Genomic DNA, 21,311 nt, shown 5'->3' with positions numbered 1-21,311 from the left:
GGAAGGAAGGAAGGAAGGAAGGAAGGAAGGAAGGAAGGAAGGAAGGAAGGAAGGAAGGAAGGAAGGAAGGAAGGAAGACTTTGTGTCAACTAAGCACAGTATGCAAAACAAATTCCGACATTGGTCACATACAAAAAAGAATATTTTTCCCATATACTTTTTTCTCAATCAGATTCCATTTTAATTTTGTGTCTCAGGTTCTTTATTATATATAATGAGGGTAACATTTGACCTGTTCCATCCTATACATTTTAAATAAGAATATTAGAAAGAACTTAGAGAATTTAGGTCTCATTTTGGACACTTTGTGGAAGTATCATCTCATACCATCCTGTTCTATAATGTGGGAAGTACTACCCCATATCAACTAAGGTACTAGAAACAGAATGTTGCTTCTTCTACTTGCTGAATTACCATTACATGCTGTTTTGGTTTAAATGTGGATATGGACTTGGGGTATTAAAAGTTATCAGGTATTGTATTTTTCTTGATTCAACTTCTCTTGGTAAATGTGAAAGCAGGTATGAAACCACAGTCATTTTAGTGTGAGCTGTCCTTCAAAATATTTAGCATGAACCGCATGCCCATTTTTTGAGATTCCTGAAGTTAGAATGCCCCAAGTCTATACTACAATGGCATGACTTGGTACTTTCAGTTAGAATGTAGCATCTTCTATAAGGTAGACTTGGATATTTAGATAACCTTTATAACTGCACATTCCTCCTTGTCCATTTCACATGATCTCATTTCTAGAAGCTGTGGAAATATTAGAATTTTTCACACAAGAATTCAGGTTTTCATCAAATTCTGCCTATTTCAACCATTCTTCCTGATTATTCAGTAGATTAAAAAAAACTGCCTTTGCTGCACACTTGAACGTACCATAATTTCTATCACTCCTTTTTTGATGAATGTTGCTCTGAATTTTATCCATAGGTATACTGTACAGGCAAAAGGGGAGAGAGAGAGAAAGAGAGACAGAGAGAGAGAGGGAGAGAGAGAGAGAGAGGGAGAGAGAGAGAGAGAGAGAGAGGGAGAGAGGGAGAGAGAGAGAGGGAGCGAGGAAGAGGGAGAGAGAGAGAGAAAGAAAGAGTGAGGGGAGAGAGACACAGAGAAAGAGAAGAATGGAAATTAATTATCTTTGATTTTATCTTTTGTGGGTATTTTTTTTCTTATAATCATTCCACATAGATAGAAACTTCATTTACTATTCATCAGGATTTGTCATTTCAGACTCCTCTTCAGACAAGCTGTGTAATGGAAATGGATAGAACCATAAACCAAATCATGAAATAGGGAGACTGCCCAGTGAATGAATGAATATATTATTTTACTTTGGAGTTGTGCCTAGTTATTTAAATGTCTCTATGTTCAAGGAACATATTAAAGAAACAGAAGTAAAAATCTCTACAGTAATTGTGCAAAATATTTTCATCTAGAATGAAGTAGGAATGAAGAGGCATCTTGTAATCATAAGTTTGTGGTTTTGTTGCACTATTATTTTACAAATACTTATTTTTAAAGTAAGGTAGCCAGGGAAGTAAACACCAGGCAGTGTATGTGCAACTACTTTTGTTTAAAAAAAATTTTACAGGTGTGTGGGGTAATGGTAAATTTGTTAACCATTGCTACAAACTCAAAAATGATTAGTGTCTTAATAATAGTGTCTCTACAGATTGCTTTCTTGAATCACAGATTCATGTTTTCACATACTTAATAGTCCTTCTGAGAAGTCAGGAATCATGAGCACCATTAACTTACTTAACAATATCTTGATGAATTACTCGTTAAGGTCACACAAACCTTCCCTTTCCTTTATATAACAGAATGGCTGTTTTAATGCTGTGATGCAGAGAAGCAGAGAAAGACTCTTGGAAATGCAGCTAATTCTATATAGAACATGTGAAGTGATGATAAACGCACTTGCCCTGGGAAATGAGTGATATACATCACATTGATGCCATAACTTCAAAACCAGAACATAAATTGACCTTGAAGTGTGTGGGAGTTGATGATAACAACAAAGAAATAGAGACAGATTTTACCAGCCTCACTACCAATAATCTTTGTAGTGTTTTCCAAGGATTTATTTGATCTAACTATGGACTGTAGTGGTTTGTCTCTTTTAAAAACACAGAAATGAAATGATTTTATGATCCATTAATCCTCATGTGAGTGAACTTAGAACGATTTTTTTTATTTCTTCTCTTCCCAAAGGGTGGAAGGGACTATAAGAGATACAATTAATTACTGCTTGCTGTAGATTAATGAAATACTGTATGTTGTTGCTACTTTCTAAATATTCAGTCCCATTCTGATACCAGAGGAAGAATAAAAGAAGGAAACTCCATTCCTCAATGTTAAGAGGTCCAAGGAATTTGTGTAACCCAAGTAACATGAATCTTTTTTCAGCCAATTCAGAAGCATAAAAGTAACTATTTATCTTTTCTCTTTGTGAATGCCAAACTAATTTTCTGTTTAAAAGTGAATACAGTAGATGATATTTAAATTATAACCATGTTATTGTTGTTGTGTGTTGTTGTTGTGTGTGTATGTATTTTCTTTTTCATTTTAACCAGCCTCTTATACCTAGAAGTCCCACAAGCAGTGTTGCCACGCCTTCCAGCACCATCAGCACACCCACAAAAAGGGACAGCTCCGCTCTTCAGGACCTCTACATACCCCCTCCTCCAGCAGAACCCTACATCCCCAGGTATAGCACTGAGATATTGTGCTTTGGTATGCAGCCTCTGATTCACATCAGCCACTTGGGAACAAGCATGACTCTTTGCTAGGATTCTTTCGCTTGAACGATTTCCTCCTACCACTGCAATATAAAAAGATCTAGCACACCTCTACATCTGACTCACGATATTGACATGTATCTGTGACTAAAAATAATAAAAATCCAAGCTCCATGGCCAGAATGCTCCAGACTCCCAAATTATTTTAAAGGCTTTTTTAAAATAATATAATGGAGAACATTTATAACCTCATGTATATTTGTGGAAGAGAGGCAGTGGGACATAGGCATCTGAATTTTCTAACTTTGCACACCTAAAATTTCTGTTGCCTTTTGATAGTGAGAAAGACTTAAACAAGGTGAATTTAGAGCACAATAGCATTGATTTTTAAATGTATTGTCTGAACTGACAGGTCTTTCCTCCATTTCAATTCCAGACTCCTGCTTGAAATTCCTGACATGTCTGGAAGAATGTAGCTTTTTTGCTGTGATTCATTCTGTCCTGAAGCATTCTGATATTCAACCTGGTGGAATGCTGCAGTGCAGAAAACACAGGGAGGACTTAACTCCAAATGGGAATAATTGACAGCAGTTGCAAGAATTTGCTTCCATTTTTAAAATTAGCTTGTAGCACCCCAAAAACTCAATCAGGCAATGATTACAATTTTTTTTTAGATGGCAAATCTAATACTTAATGTTTTTAGCATATATGAGTTGACATGTCATCCAGTAGATTAATTCTCCACATTCTTTGGCTTGTTATACCTGGATGCATCAGGGATTTTTATGTGTGTATGTGTTAATAGTGTATTCTATAAGTGACTATATTTAATATTTTCATATTACATTGCTAAATTCAATTGACATTTATTATTATAATATTCCCTTTGAATTCATCTAATTTTGAGATTCCATTACATCTGGAACACATTTTAATTCTTTATTTTTAAGATTAAACATGGACATCAGTGACTTAGGAATTTGACTTTTTATTTCATATATATAATTAACTAGACTCAAAATTTTTCTTTACAAAATCACTGAATCTCAGAATGGGAAGAGACCTTAGTGGCTATTTTCTTAAACCACATATATTCAGTTATCACCTATATATACTCCCCAAATGGTCATCTAAATTTCCCTTGAAAACTTCCATTAAGATATAAGCCCTTACTTCTGAGTCAGCCTATTCCACTTTTGGATAGCTCTGATTGTTAGAAAGATTTTCCTTATATCTAACCCAAATTTACCTCTCAGTATCTTTTACCCATTGATCCTAATTTTTCCCTGTGTGGTCAATCAAAATAAGGAAAATATCTCTTCCACACTACAAAATTACAAATATTGTAAGATAGCTATCAGTTCCCTCCTGCCCCTTTGTGTTTTGTCTTCTACTAACAAAACATTCCTATGTCCCATTACCCAGCTCTCATATATCATGGTCTGTAGTCCCCTAACTATTCTGGTTACTACTGCTTGTCAATATCTTTCTTTAAATGTGTCATCCAAAACTGAACATTCCAGTGGTGATCTGACTTGGAACTATGCTTTCCTATATCCTGGATACTAATTTTCTTAAAGCAACCTTAAATTAATTTAGAATTTTTGCTATTGTCTCATTGTTAACTCAAATTGAGTTAGGAGAACAGTTATAGGATCCTTTTGTACGAACCACAATCATGTGAACTAAGTTTTCTCTTTACCTAAATGCAGAATTTAACATTTGCCTACGTTGAATTTCATCTTATTATATTTGGCCCATTCTATCCTGTCAACGTCTTTTTTTTTATCCCAACTGTCATAGAGTCAGCTTTACTCTACCAGCTTCCTCTCATCTGCATATTAATTAAGCATAACTTCATCCATGTCAGTGATAAAAATGTTAGAGGATACAAGGGCAAGGACAAATTCCTAGGAAACTTTACCATGTTATTCCTTCAAAGTTGACAATGAACAATTAATAGTTATTCTTTGGGTGCAGTCATTCAGCTATTTCTGAATCTTCACAATTGTGCCATTCTCTATTCCATATCTCTCCATCCTGTCCAAAAGGATAACATGAAACACTTTGTTTGGTACTTTGCTGAAATTGAGGTGATCTTTGTACAACATTCCTCTGATTTATAATCAAGTAACCTGTCCACAAAGAAGTTGTCTGGCATGACCTTTTTATAATAAAAAGAACTATACTGGCTCTTAGTAATTATCATTTCCCTTTATTAATAATTACAGGTCATCAATTTAATATGTTTTGCAGTTCAAGTAATGAAAGCCAAGTTCATTGTATGAGTCTGAAGAATATGGTTCTTTCCCTTTTTTCTCTTCAAAATCAAGAATTTGGCCTTCTTAGGTGCCATAGTACTTCTTCCATTCTCTAGGACCTTTCAGAAATCATTGACAGTAACCCATCAATAATTCTCCCAGTTCTTTTGGTACCCCATGATGTAGTTTTTATGGAACAGAGTAGAACTCATCACTAACAACTAAGTGGCTTCATCTTCCTACTAACACTATTTTTGTTCTGTTCTTTCTAATCCAAATGAAAGCAGGACTATTGTGACCTTTCTTTGTCCATTATCATCCACCCACTAATCAGCAGTTCTGTTCCTTCTTCAATTTCCCTTTTTTTATAACTAACTTAACAGATTAATAAAAATAACCATTTCATATAAGTTAATAAAGCCTTCTTTTTGGCCAAAACACCTTTCATCAGACTCAGCTCATGCTAAACATTAGCACTTATTATTCTTATAGGACAATGGCACACTTTTTTTTAATCCATGAGTTGTTATATTGGTAAATGAATTTATCTGTTTTCACAGTGGTCTTTTTCAATTGCCCTCCCTTTTCTTTCTAATTGGAATTGCTTTTATTTTCATTTTTTAAATTTCTTGAGCATCATATTCTTCTATAGAAGACTTTCTCTATAGAATTTTAGTCTGTAGGATACCAAGCATCCTTTCTCAGAACCTTTTTAAATCTGGTGTCCAAAAATCGAAGGTATATGTTAGACTCTTCTTAGTTTTACTCTCCTCTATCCTGAATTCTAAATTGGAGAGATCATATTCTCCTAAAGTTTTTATCCTTTCTGCTTCAGCAACAAGTTTCCTCTTGGTAGTGAGTTCAAGTTTGGAATAAGATTTCCCCTTGTCCTTTTGTCCATCTTTGAAAGGATAACTGAAATCAGGAATAATAATTTACAGAGCCCTATTCTCCGGATGAATAATTCTAAGGAATTAAGTAATCAGGACTAAAATAAATCTGTGTAAAACAGTCACATTCCTTTCTAATGTGGCAGATTTTTTCCTATTTTGGCCCATCTTCCCAGGAAAAAAAATTAGCTTTCTGTAAAAACAGTGTACTCCTAAATAGAAGATTTTTCTAACAGATGAAAACATGAATTGACACCTCTAGGTTGTATAGATGTGGTGAAGTTTATGAATGAGAATGAGACAGCATTCATAGAGAGTACAATGAGAGGTAGTTCTCATGAAAAATATCAAGAACTAGCCAGGGTGATCATATTGATCATATGGATCAATTCATTAGTATAATTCCTTCAAAGTAACACACTTTTCTCCAAAATGTAGATTCACCACCTTTGATAAGATATAAAAGTTTTTAGTTCAAATTTAAATGAAATGAAAGTTATCATAGACCTAGGATAAAAATGAATTGTAAGAATGCATTTGTAATCCAGATGAGGTGGAATTATTTTGGTGTACCTGCTGTGCCTCTAACATATTTATCCCAAGAAAAGATGATAAGTACACATGTGTTGTTCTGGCTTCTCTTAAATGGCAAACATTTGACTCATTCATGATGAACTGGATTATAAAGCATATTTCTAGAATCATAAAGTTCAATTTTCCCATTCTAGTTCTAGTGTATGTCTACATGCAAATTCATGTAAGCATAATAATATAATGCATAATTTCAGACTGACAAATTCCTTATCCATGATACGATGAAATATGCACAATTCATATTTGGACAACTGTGAATTTAATTACTGTTGTCTTATTCCTCCTGTTTCTACTGTCAAATGGTGAAATAGAGCTAGAATACCATTGTCATTAATTCATTAAAAGAGTGAAGATCAAGAGATAGAGAGAGTAACTGAAGTGATATTGTCATCATGGTTTGCTCTAGACCAACTAGAAGAAGAAAAACAGGACGCATTCAGAAAACAGATAATGAGCCTGCAATTTAATTGACAGTTAAGGTTCCTTGACAATCTGAGCATCTTCCTCTTTTACTTTTTTTGTAGTTTTTCCACTCTCCTTGAATCAATTTATGATGAACCATCTCAAGATGGAAACAGCCATGGTTCATGGTCTTCCTTCTTATTAGACAGGTAGTAGATCATAATTATTTTATTTCTTCCACATATTGTGGCTATATAATTAAGATGTTGTGAGTTAGCCATAACATACCTTTCAGTTCCATTTGATTCAACTGTATTAGTAGGGATTTTAAAGCCTAATTCATAGACTTTAAGAGTGAGAAGGGACCTAAAAGGTCATCTAATCCTGCCTGAACCTGAATTGTAGAGGAATAATTCTACCCTCCCTTTACAGTACCCTCCCCCCCAAAAAAAATTTGTCATATAGTCAATCTCTTCTCAAAGACTTCCAATGATGATACCTCATCATAGACCATTTCATGGACTTCTCAGATTGTGAAGAAGTTCTTCCCTATATTGAACTGAAATCTTCCGTGAATCCTCCACTGATTGGTCTTAGTTATGTCCCTTGGGGTCCAGAAGAACAAATCAAACCATTTTTTACATGAAAATCTTTCAAATTATGAAATAGCATGTCTTCCCTAGTTCTACTTTTTATTAAACTAGGTAATCCTATTTCCTTCAACTGACCTTTGCATTTCATGGTTTCAAATTCCTTCTTTATCACAGTCACCCTTCTCTGAATCAATCCCACCTTTTAAAAATAATTCATATAAAAGTGATCATCAAAATTAAATATGATCTTTGAGATGTGGTGTGACCAGGGAAAAGTACAGTTGGAACTTCACTTCTCTTGCTATTGATATTAGACTTTTATTATTAACATAAACTACAATCACATTAGCTTCCATGGCTGCTACACAGATAAACAACTCTTATAGGACTTGCAAACCATTATGATCTCCAGGTCAGTTTCACTTGAACTCTTACCTAGGTGCATCATCCCCAAACTTGTACTAGTGCAATTGAGTTCTTAAGCCATGTAGTGAAATTTATATGTTCATCTGTAGATAAGCAAGTGCTTTAAAGTGGAGAATCTTTATGGGCATTTAAAGTCATGTGAAATATCAGTACTCTCTGAATGAGAGCTACATGGGAGACATGTCAATTTACCCAAGATTCATCATAAGGGAAATAGATAAAACAATTAACTGTGCTTTATGACACTTTTACAATTAAAGAACTTGTCTTAATTATTCTGAAAGACCTAAGAAGACAGAACAAATTCCTACTTATTAAAAAATAATGGCACACAGTTCTAGTGTACCTGAATGGTACCAAGAAGTTGTTTGCTTCTGTTTTTCAAATCTGAGAAGTATTGAAATGTGCTGGGCTAGTAGACCTCCCTAACTACATATCTGAAGATTTCTGTAATTTTGATGTGGTCTCAGGTTTGAACATTGAAGCAAAGTTTCTATCTCCATAGCATAATAAGAATTAATTTAAACAGTTAATTTTAATAACCTCTTTTTACCATTCAAAACATATTTAGACTTGTGTTTTTACATCCCAAACTTTATAATACAAAATGTCACCATCTCATTCTTATGTTATTCACTCATGTCAGTGTATGGGATTCATTATGTAAAAAATCACAAAGGAAAAATTACTGATGTTGGACAAAGGACAAATGTATTTTCACCTATAATCCATATGTTCCTAAAATTACTCCTCTCTGTTGTTTTCATCTATTGTCTCTTCTTCTAACCACTGTAACAAAGTGACACAAATATTATCCATCTTCTATGTAATATCCCCTGAAATACTAGAAGACAACCATCATGTTACCTTCCTACCACTATCCAAATCCCCCTGCCAGTCTTCTCTCCTCCTCACTAAATACTCCTAGTTCATTTAGCTAGTGGATAGTTTCAAATCCCCTCACCATCTTTCCCACCACTTTCTGTATTTATTTTGCCAATGTAGTCCCTAGAATGTGGCATCCAAAACTGAATACAATGATGCAAATGTAGTCTGACCAAGGACCAGTAGATTAAAATAGTCACTACAATATGGACTCTATGGACACTATGACTTTTTTTTTAACATATCCTAGAATAGCTTCAAATTTTTAGCTGCCACGTTACATTATTGGCTTCTATTGATTTTATAATCCACTAAAGCCCCAAAGTCTTTATGTTAATTAGCATCCCATCTATAGGTCCCCTATGCAGTACTCATGAAGTTGATTTTTTTCTTTTCTTTTTTTTTTGGTCATTTTGGAGGGAGAAAGACAGGGCAATTGGAATTAAGTGATTTGCCCAAGATCATACAGCTAGTAAGTGTTAAGTGTTCGAAATTGGATTTGAACTCAGGTCCTCCTGACTCCAGGACCAGTGCTCTATTCACTGCACCACATAGCTGTCCCCCCCCAACTGGGTTAATTATTATTATGTTTTGTGCAATAAATGGGGTTAAGTGACTTCCCCAGGGTCACACAGTTAGTAAGTGTCAAGTGTCTAACAGTTGGTTTTTTTCAAACCCATCAGCACTTCATATTTATCACTATTAAATTTCATCTTATTATCTTCCACTCATCTGTTGAGATCTTTGAGCATTCTGATTTTGTCATTCACCACACTAGTTATCCTTCCCAGCTTCATGTCACCTACTAGTTTGATAAATATGTCACTTCTACTTCCACCTAAGACAATGATAAAAGTATAGAACAGAACAGGGCTAATTACAGAATTCTATACTGCTCCTCTAGTATCTTTCCTCTAAGCTGACACCAAAACAATCTCTTACATTCAATTAGTTTCAAATGAAAACTAACAGTATTATCATCCAGTCCATATCTCCCTATTTTGTCTACAAGGAAACATGAGATTCTTGGTCAAATGGCTTCCTGAAATCTATGGATGTGTCATTCCTCTAATATGCTTTTTAATAACCCTGTCAGAAAAATATAATAAGGTTTTTTGACTCAATGTGATGAACATTTCCCTTTCAACATGCTTCACAAATCATCACTTTGACATATATTCTAGAACTCTACCAGAAATCAAACCTTCCTAAATCAACCAACTGAAACTTGGAATAATACACCTTCTTCCCCTTTCAAGAACTGGAACCTTTTCCCATTTCCAGTTCTGTGGCCCTTCTTTCACTTTCTACTGTTTTTCAAGAGGGAGACATGTTTAATACTAAAGAAATTTAGATGGTACCTTATTTAATAATTCTCAAAAACAATGTTACCCATTAATATAGTTTTTAATATGCTCCTAGAAATCTCCTTTAAATAAAATAATAGGAAGACAAGTGTGACTTAATCTGGGTCAGAACTGGCAGAGACATAGAGTTATAACTAAAGATTCTGAATGGTGTAACACTGGTTTTAAGATTCTTTTTGTTTTCTTGATCATAATACTGTATTCTTATTCCTAAAAATTTCACTTGCTATGTATAGAGAAAAATAAAGGAGTATAGAAGCAGGCATTATAAGACCTGAGTTCTAATTCCAGTTTTATTGCCTCAACAGAAATTGGAGCAAATTATTTTACCTCTTTAAGCTTCAGATTCCTCCAGTATAAAAAGAACTGTAATGCTTGCCCTACCTACCTCATGGGGTTGTTTTGAGTATTAGAGAAAGTATATGAAAGGATTCTGAAAATTGTGAAGCACTATATAAATGAAAGCTATTTTTATTGTTATTTCTCTTTCTTTCCACTCCTTTCAACTTCTTTCTGCTCTTTTCCAAATCTGCTTTTCATTCTCCCTCATTCCCACTCCAGGGATGAAAAAGGAAATCTTCCTTGTGATGATCTCAGTAGGCACCTAGTGGGCAAGCCAGTGCATAAGGGATCCGAATCTCCAAATTCATTTCTTGACCAGGAATATCGGAAGAGATTTAATGTGGTTGAAGAAGATGCTGTTTTGTATTGCTATGAATATGATAAAGGAAGATCAAGCAGTCAGGGAAGAAGAGAAAGCACTCCAACTTATGGTAATTTTTTATTGTCTCTAAAGTTTTTGAAGGCATGTTCTAGCTGGTATACAAATAAGACTCAATGAAAACATTGACTTTGGTTTTTTGGACAACTTTGGATGAGGTAGAGATAGCTTATCTGTACACATTTAATTGATCTGTTGTTGATTTTATTTTCTTTTGTCAGACATCATTTATTCCATGAAACAAGAAACATGAGCTATAATTGAAATGATGAGTTCATTAATAGTTTCCAAAAGCATCCATTTTCCATTAATAGAAATATGTGTAGTTAGAAGTATGTTGTTGAACCTAGGATTTTCTGAACATCTTATTGCATTTGACTTGTGTCAATTTAAGGTTTCATCTGTTCTGAAGTCTTTTTTAAGGAATCCATTAAATGTGCAAAGGATAATGTAATTGTTCACACTTTTGCTTTGTTTTGGAGAAATGTTATCAAAGAGAGCTTAAGATTTGTCTTTTATTCATTCATACAAATATTGAGGGACTATTATTTGCCTGATCTTACACTAAATACTAGACACATGTCACCTCTTTCATAAGTGTTCCAAGATTTTCCAAAACTTATTGAAATTGAGGTGAGTGTTTACAGAAAATGTGTAATCATTAAGATAAGAAATGAGTTGTCCAGTATTTAGCGAAATTCTCACTTCCTTGAGCATTCTTCATCTATTTCTCAAGGATGTTATGGTCCTTTCTTGAGATCCTTGAGAAAGATCGAAATCCAGCATCATCAAATAACACATAACATGTATGACTTTTTCTTAAAACAGAATGATGTGTCACAAAAGATGCTTAGAACTGCAAAAGAAAATAGAAGCATCTATTAAAGATATAATGCATTCTTTGACTTTATACCCTTTTTGAGGGCTGCACAATGAGTAAAAAACTAAGGAATCTGTGCAAAGCTGGGCCTAAGGGATGGAAATGAGCAATACTGATATTTTTTTAAACTTCTGAAGCCAATGTAATAGGAAACAGAAGTTTTTGTGAGATTTGCTAGAGTATAGCTTTGTTTTAGTATTCCCAGTTTCAAAACTATTTACTCAAAAAAAGAGCTCAGCAGAAATGTTTGTTGGATCAAAACATAGTTTTGAGCCTGGGATTTTTTTGAAATCTTAGGGCAATGATAATATAATTCATATATTTATTTTAAATGTGCTAGTAAAGAATTCCATCTACCTGTCAGGGATATATCTTTTAGACCATTTTTCTCCCCCCAATAATTGTATAGTGTTCTGTTATGCTGTACTATGTCACTCTCTTAAGAAAAATCAAGATTTGACATGCACTCTTTAAAAAAAAACTCATCTCCCTTATACTGTTTTACCAAAGTTTATAAACTGTCTCATATTAGTCATAAATTAAAAATATAGTTTCAAAATGTGCATTTTAAGCTACTAAAGTTTATAGCTGCACTAAGACTTTTGGGACACCTCATATGATTTTTTTGTTTCTGACTACCCACAGATCCCAAAGTGAGCAATAGTTATAATCCCCCCTCCGGCTCTGAGGAATTCCACCCTTATGGATCCATATCTCTTTATCCCCCCACCCACCCTCACACATACATCTTTCCCCATCCAGTAAGATAAAACTTCAATTTCATGTTGGTAGGGGAAGAATCACAAGGTTCAATCCTCTAGTGAGTCTCCATACTGGGAGCAATAGTTATTGATCCTGTCTAAGGTTTCCATAAGTCCATATCCTTACAAGTATAAAATTCCTTCCAGATTGATATTTGCAACCTAACTGTTAGCACTAATTCTCTTTTCTCTTTGTGCCCCTAAAGGTCTCTCTAGACCAGGGCTCAAGCCACACCAGAGGATGCCTAGACCTTCCATAAGAGCTACAAGCCTAGTTGCAATGGACATTAGCTTCTCAGCTCTGGCTGATAGAAATTGTAGTTTCACTTCTGCTGCTTTTTGTTCTTTGTCTTCAGGGTAGACAAAGTCGGACACTAAGGTCCACACCTGTCCCTAAGTTTTCCCAAATGTCCTAATCACAGTAACATTCTATATACAGGGTACCCTAAAGCTATTAAAGCTTAATAATGCACTAATATTTGGGGGACACTCTGTATTATGATTAGCTATAAACATCTAGTCATGCAATAATTCTTTATCTTCAGTTTCCTATATATCCTGAGACTTTCCTAATTCAATTTTATTATACAACTATTGATTAAGTGAACACTAAAATAGTACCGTTGTCTGTGGAATCAAAATTCAAAAAGGATAGATTTTATCCTCAAGGAGCTTGCATTCTAATGGGAGAGTGAGGAGGGAAGACACATACACAAATGACTGATAAAAGGAAGAATGAAATAAATAGAAAGGAGAGGCCTAAAGGCCAAAGGTACAGAGGCAAACTTCAGGAAAAAGAGATAACTATTTGGAACAGATGTTCAGGACAATATAATATTATAATTCTGCTGATGGTAACTATTTGGTCAGTAACATCAAAATCTTTTTGCTTTTCCCCTTTGCTCATTTGACCAGATTGAGGATTCCTGTATTTTCTCTGCATTTCCCTTTCTCTCTCCATAGTGTGATCTTGAAGTTCACCTGGAATCAATCATTTACTCTTTTGCAATTTGCTAAGTTAAGCTCATCCTCTCTCTTCCACACTAATCGCTGTCAAAGCTATCCATACTTGCCAGAGCTACTCTCTTGGCTAAGAGATTAATTTGGGCCAACCCAGTGGAAAGCAGTTGTGCTCACTACCCTGTGTCCAAATATAGGTGGGGAACTCGCAGCCTTCAGGCCACATGTAACCTTCTAGATCCTTAAGTGTGGCCTTTTGATTGGATATATTTCAGAATCTCAGCATATTTCAGAAACAAATATGTACAACAAACAGCTGCATGTCTAAATAAACTAATCAGTAGATATTATCTCTAATAATATCAATATTTTCCTATCAGGTCTTTCTTGTGCTAATTTTGATTCACATTATCATTGTTCACTGGGCATCTAGGTGGCACAGCAGATAGAGTGTTGGGTCAGCCTGGGGTCAGGAAGACTCATTTTCAAATCTAGCCTTAGACAGTTTCTAGTTGTGTGACCCTGGACAAGTCACTTAACCCTGTTTGCCTCAGTTTCCTCATCCATAAAATGAGCTCGAGAAGAAAATGGAAAACCACCCCATTATCTTTGCCAAGAAAACCTCAAAAGGGGTCACAAAGAGTAGGACAAAACTAAAAAGCAACTGAATAACAAATCTTTGTTCATTATGTTAAATTTTGACATTTTTCCTATGTATTTCTATTTCTGAAAGGAAACATGGGGAAAGAGCTAGAGAGTCAGCTTCCCAAAGAAGGAAGACCTAGGTTCAAGTCTTATTTCTAACATATATTGTCCATTCATTTGATCATGATTAACTCCTTATAGAGCCCCAGTCAACTCTAATAATACTATAAATTGTAGAATAATGCCAGTCTCCTTTGGTAGAGAGTTTCCTTTACCACTGAAATCATAGGCTCAATTCTAAGAGTCCTCTTTATATTCTCATCAAATATAAATAATATATTGTTAAGGTTGTTAGACTGTTGCAATATTATGCCAAGTAACTGTTATGGTGATTAGGTGGCACAGATAATAGAGCCCTAGGCCAGGAGTCAAGGGGCTCTAGTCCAGTCTTAGATACTTATTAGCTATATGACCCTAGTCAAGACATTTAATCTCTAAATTTCCTCACCTGTAAAATGCGAGTGATTAGTCTACTACAAATATATCTAACTATATATTACTCTACTATCTATCTATCTATCTATCTATCTATCTATATATATATATATATATATATAGAGAGAGAGAGAGAGAGAGAGAGAGAGAGCACTCTAAATATATCCAATCAATAACACATCTACATCTCAGGGTTCTTGTGAGGATCAAGTGAGATAATATATGTAAATCATTTAGCATAGTGCCTGAAGCATGATAATTAATTAATATTTGCTTATATTTGCAAGGGGGAAATCCAGTTGTACCTGAGAGCAACAGAATATGAGGGATGAGGTGAAGCTCCAATGGAATCTTGAAACCTTAGTTAATGATTTAACTAGAAATAGTATTAATGATAGCTAAGATGTCACACCTTCCTGTTAGAGCACTTAAAACATCGGGTGGGTGCCATCAAGTAGGTGCCAATGACAGCAAAATTCTGGTGTATGTATAAGTAATGATAAGAAAAGTGCTAAAGAGTACTGTCAAAACTTAATTGTCAGAAAGGCTCCAAAGTAAGTCTTAAAATAATTATTAACTGTTTTACCCCCTTGATTCAGCCAGCAATTGCAAATGAAGCCTATCCCTACTTCCGCTTTACTCTGGCTATTCACAACCCATCTTTCATGTGATGTGATGAATTAAGGAGGCAGTATAATACAGTGATTTGAAATCAGAAAATTTTATTTCAAATCTTACTTGAACTCAATAGGTTTCACTGACTACCCATGAGACCTTTGGCAAGTTACTTAACTTCTCAGAGTCTCAGTTTCCTCCTCTATAAAAATGTTGGCCTTCTATCCATCAAGCATTGAACTTGATGGCTTCTAAGGTCCCTTCCAGGTCTGAATCCATGATCCTATGAATATTCTCTGAGCTAATCATGCCATTTTTTTTATCCTTTTCCTGCAGCTTATTCTACTCCAGCTCTATTTTAGGAAGAACCCCCCAGGCTAAAGTCAGATAAACCTAAAGCTTTGTAAGGGAAAGAGGGAATATGACAGATTCTCTAGTATTTGAGCTTCTTTTCATACCTATGTCATATCTTAGATGCCAGCAGAAGCCATCCAAATTCTCAGTGAAAAGTATGAGAAGAATTTGTTTTTAAATATGAAAAGTATGAGATCTATTTGAGGCCCCTTTTCTGTTGGGTTTTCTATAAGCAGGGACCCCAAGAAATGGAGCAGCAGCAAATAAATTTTTTGATGATAGACTTTTTGGTGCTTATGTTAACAAAGATCTTCATCTGCATTCTTTAGTTGCCAAAGATTGAAATTAAAATTACTCTGTGATACTGAACAAACGTAAGGGGTCATCCAAATGACCCTTCTAGCAAGTGTGGAATATATATTCTGACAGTTTATCGCAAGTGACTGGAACAAACCTAAATTTTAAGTGTAGAGTATGTTCGTTTCCTCTTAAGTTGGGGGAAAAATATTACACAACATTCCTTGGAGTATAACAGACATTTTAACTTGAGTTGGTAAATTTGTTAGAAATTCAAAAAGAAAATGGTGGTTGTACGGTATCCCCTTTTCCAGTAACAATGGGCTCCATCCTTTCCATTAATTCTTTGGTAGTAAGTTAGACTCTTAGAAGTACAACGTGTATAGTAATAGATTCAATGTCTCAGGTGTTTGCTTTACTCACAGGGAAACACCAAGGAGAATCTGCTTTAGGGGTCCTGATCCACACTCCTTTTAACAGCTTATGCTCGAGTGATTTTGTTTGAGCTGTCCTCCATACCTGAGATGCCTGGATATTGAAATCCTACTCACCTTTTATGGTCCGATTCAAATGCTTCCTCCTTCATGAAACATTTCTCTGATCCTCACATTTGGCTATGTACTTCTCATGTGCATTTATATTTTGTCTATTCTTATGCTACTTTTCTAGACTTAAGGCTACAGAGTCGTAGCGAATGCCATTTTCCCTTCACACATATCAGTTACTGGGTGCTTTAAAAATATATTTTCAGCACTTGAGTTGGATTACCCTATCAGGGTAATGAAACCTGTGCTAGATGGTTAAGGGTAAGGTAGCATTGCATACTGGGTAGAGTACTGTACTTAGCATCAGTAAAATCTGGGTTCAAACACTGCCTCGGACACTTAGGAGCTCTGTGACCTTGGGCAAGTCTCTTAGCTTCTCTGTGTTTTCAGTTTCCTCATCTCTAAAATGAGTGTTAGAATCAGTAGCCAAAAAGGCCCCTTCCAACTCCAAAGCTACTACTGTCCTGGGGTGTAGGACACTTGGCTGCCAATTCTTAGCACTCAGGAACATCTTTCTCACCTCATCTACCACTTTACTGTGTCTCTGAGAGCAGTGAAATTACAATAACCCAGTAACATGTTCCAAATTTGTCACTGTGTCAAGTAGACCCAGCCAAGTCCTATTTTATTCCTGATTTCAAAAGCATAACACATCCTGTTCTCTATGATTTTGAAACTATGTAATCTTCAACTAACAGAAAAGTTAGGGAGAGTTGAGAATCAGTGATAAAGCATTCACCACTTTGAGAAAAGAGAAAAAGGAAAGCTGGAGGTCAGATGCAAACCTTGCAAACTGAAGCAGCATGTTCCTGTTAGTTTGTGTGGACCTAGAAATGAAATGCATTCACCAAATCCCTTATGAGGCAATGGGAGCCCAGGCAGCTGAGCTCCAGCCTCAGTTCCCTCTGCTGTAAAATTGGGCTCCTGATAGCTTCACTGCCTAGCTCTCAGAGTTTTGACAAGGATGAAATGAGATAATGTATGTAAAGTGCTGTACCACTGTAAAATGCTCCATAGATAGAAGGGGCAGTTATTATTCTGCAATCACTGTAATAACTCTGGATTTTTGTATAGTGCTTTCTGTAATCAGGGCTATTTGGTCAGCTAAGTAAAGTAGTCCTGGGGCCAAATTTGACAGTAATAGTAGACTCGTACCATGCAGATAGCTGTTAGAAAGGCAATTTCATGACCCACAGATTGTCAAGCATGTTATAGACTATGCTGAGGTCATTCCCTAGTGCAGAAAGTAAAAGAATGTTTAAGGGGCAGGTACCTATTAACTTTTGCCAGGAGGGAAGAATTTTCATTTTCTTCTCAAATATTCCTTCATTTTAGAGGAAAGAACATCCAGGCTTTTCCTTCATATTATTTCCATCTTGCAGAATGTTTCCCAGGAAACTAACTTTATATTTGTCTCATATTTCCCCTCAGCAGTGACATAAAGTCTTAGCAACCAAGCAATTAAGAACTATAGAAAGTAAAAGGAAGAGGCCCAAGGAGATGTCCGCAATGTTAAATGATCTGATCAAACTTTCAGAATTTCCTAAGAGCAAGCTCTCTCTTGACTGCTGGGTCTCTCCCCAATTTAGTCTCAGACACCCGTAGATAATTTGCTAGCATACTTCTAGCCTTTCTCCCTTTTTTACAATAAAATAATAGCTAGAAAGAAAGAAGGTAAATGGAAGTCCCAGAGGGAAATAACTAAATTCAAGGAATAAAAGATGTCACCAAAATTACGGAAATGAACCTTTAAAAAAGATGTTTTACTGGGTATAAGGAACCTTTATGTAGATCTGATGGAAAATAAAAGATTAGGACTGAAAAGCCAATGAACTAGTAAAAGAAATAATACTTAGCGAACATTAATTAGCATAAAGGTGAGGATCAGAAATTCTGCTCTCACTACTTGACAGGAAGAGAAAATTCATCTATTGATACTAACTTTAAACACCACTCACAAACAGACTAAATAGTTAGAGTTCTAAGCTATCAATAATGTGATACAGATGCAAAGCCCAACTCTCATTCCCCACCACAATGGGGTTCAGCTACCTTTTGTTCCCTAAATTAGACTGCCTAGAGATGATCAAAACTTCTTGATGATCAAAACTCTTTTACCCATCTCAGTTCCTGACATGTTAGTAGATATAATAGCTACTGGTTAAGAAATGTAGGATGACAAAATATTATAACAAATTAAGTAAAGCTTTTTAAATACATTTGTCTTTTATTCATCACAATTGCATCCACATATATTTGGAAAACAGTAATACATACCTGTGCAAAACATTATTCAATCCTCAGGAGGTATGTTTCCCTATTTATTATACCAAGTCACACTGCATATTTTATTGCTAAATAAAGATCAAGATGACAGTGCTTAGTGGGTGAAAAAAAGTGAATTTTCAAGTGCCTTGCCATACATAACAATGGCCCCAGGGTGTCCTCAGAACTACTGAGCTAGAGATGTGCTTTTTAAAACTGGCTGCAGGCAGGAGTTCTTAACCTTTTTTGTGCCATGACATGACCCCTTTAGCAATTTGGTAAATCTTAAGGACCCCTCCTCAGAATAAGGTATAAATGTCTAAAATAAAATGCATAGAATTTATAAAGGAAACCAAATATACTAAAATAAATTTTGCAATGTCAAGAGAATTGTGTTATGAAGATGGAGAGTTAACAAAAAACCTTTTCCTGTTTTGTAATAGACAACTAATGGTGTGATGAATAGGGCAGTGGGCCTACAGTCAGGAAGATCTGGATTCAAATCAGTCTCAGACATGTACTGGCTTTGTGACCTTCAAAACTGCATCAGTGTCCTCATCTGTAAATTTTGCATAATAGTAGCGCATACATTCTAGGCTTATCATAAGGATCAACTGAAATATTTATTTTAATGAAGAAGGAAGTAATGAAGGAAAGGAGAGAGGAGAGAGAGAGAGAGAGAGAGAGAGAGAGAGAGAGAGAGAGAGAGAGAGAGAGAGAAATCCTTAGTAGAGTTCCTTGCACACCTGGCATAGCCTCAGAGATTCAGAGCAGAATGGGACTTCAGAGACTATCCATTCCCCTCATTTTACAGATAAGGAGACTGAGGCCCATGAAAATTAAGTGACTTCCCAAGGTTACACAGGTAGCAAATGACAGTCAGGATTTGAACCAAATCCCAATGTACCATGGTACCTCCTTCACCTAGAGAAATCTAGTGGCGACAACTTAACTTTATATTTTACAGCATTATAAATTCTCACTAGAATAAAATAAAGCCTCATGTGTTGTAAATTTGCCTAGTTATAAGTTTAGTGAAATATCTTTTGGATTATTCTGCATAGCTAAATAAATCTTTCAATTATAAATTCTTGTGAAAAAGTTCATAAAGGGGAAAATGTCCATCAAAACTTTGCCCAATTAAATATAGCCTAAATAATACAGTCTAAACTAAATATAGTTTAAAGTACCCTAAATTAAAAGCTATTTGCGTCTCTAAAGTTTGATTTATTATTTCAGAAAGTTACCCCCTCTTTAAGTCATGGTGTTAGCCATGAACAAAAAAGAAAATAACGTAATTTCCAGGGGTACATGTATATGGATAGATAGGTAGATAGGTAGATAGATAGATAGATAGATAGATAGATAGATAGATAGATAGATAGATAGATAGATATAGGCAGATATATACACATATACATAATGTATATGTATCCATGCATATATATTATTAGTTAAATTTTGTTATATATGTACATATACAATATCTATGTGTGTTAGAGAGAACCAGACCAGATATTTGAAACACATGCCTATTTAAGGTTTGCAATATGTTTTCCAGTAAAAGAAACATGATAAATTAGAGTTAGCTGGGTTAAGAATAGTTGAAGGAATACTTTCCTATTAGTGCTATATATTAGATACATTGTAGTTTAAGTAGAATTTTGTGCTCTAGTCTAGAAATTTCACCATCATTCATTACACTTTTCCTATGGAAAAAGAAATGTGTTCTACATTCCACATAGCTAGAGAACCCATTCAAAAGCGGAGTGTTTCCAGAAAAGACAGCTAATATTTTATTTCTTTACTTAGTCTTTGCTAAATATATAAAAAACTAAGAATTGACTGGAGCAAATTTCAGTAGTGATAAAAGGCCAAAATAAAAAGGGAAAAGACTGCCTAGAGCAAACTAGATCTCATCAGGTTAGTTGAGCATTACATCATTTCATTCAGAGTTAGCTGGAAGCAACCTTGTAGATCATCTAAACCAGCCCCTTTATATAAAAGGAGAGAAAACAGAAGCTCAGAGACTGGTTAAGTGACTTGTCCAGGATCATGCAATTGATTAGTGACCAAAGTAGGATTTGGATGCCAATCTTCTAATTCCCAAATCCAGTGTTTTTTTCCACTAAACTCCCTGTGCTAAAGACATATTTGAGTAATTAATAGACCTATTCACTGTTCTTTTCAAGAAATGAAAGGGAATCTTAGAAGGTCTGGGAAAGAACAAATACTGTTCCCACCATCCCAAAGTGGAATGAAAAAATAAGTAGAAATTAGAGACTGGTTGGATCAAACTCAGTATGTAGAAAAATACTAGAATTTAGAATAAAAACAATTTTCAGCCTATATAAGCTACTACAGAATAATCAGAGTGTCTTTTTGAAGAGCAAAACATGGCAGATTAATTTAATTTCTTTTTACAGTAAAGCTACAGTATATGGAAACAAGGTTACAGAAACAAATAATTTCCTTACCTTTCTTTTTTTGATCAGCAATAGAAATGTTTTCCAAACAGAGCAACCTGGCTAAACATCTTGTAGGCAGAAAATAGCAATTACATTTATCTTCTAGTTATTTTTTATATGTATCTGAGCATTTTCTCATTTTT

General features: G+C 35.0%; 1 protein-coding gene across 8 annotated transcripts in view; it reads left to right on the top strand.

The window, feature by feature from the left end:
• CNKSR2 (connector enhancer of kinase suppressor of Ras 2) overlaps window positions 1-21,311 on the top strand; it is a 348,720-nt gene that overhangs the window by 195,342 nt on the left and 132,067 nt on the right. For 4 of the 8 annotated variants that reach the window (XM_069063424.1, XM_069063423.1, XM_069063421.1 and 1 more), the window contains 3 exons: window positions 2,580-2,713; window positions 7,014-7,100; window positions 10,724-10,935. In XM_069063424.1, coding sequence (XP_068919525.1) covers window positions 2,580-2,713; window positions 7,014-7,100; window positions 10,724-10,935 — 433 coding nt within the window. The remainder of the gene's footprint in view (window positions 1-2,579; window positions 2,714-7,013; window positions 7,101-10,723; window positions 10,936-21,311) is intronic. The other 4 variants (XM_069063427.1, XM_069063426.1, XM_069063425.1 and 1 more) reach the window with 1 other exon arrangement.

This window comes from Petaurus breviceps, unplaced genomic scaffold (assembly GCF_028583685.1).
Source record: "Petaurus breviceps papuanus isolate PSGF00001 unplaced genomic scaffold, PetGlider_PUasm1.0 90574, whole genome shotgun sequence".
Classification (NCBI taxonomy): domain Eukaryota; kingdom Metazoa; phylum Chordata; class Mammalia; order Diprotodontia; family Petauridae; genus Petaurus; species Petaurus breviceps.
Note: the sequence above shows the minus strand (reverse complement) of the source record. Positions and strands in the feature narration are given on the sequence as shown.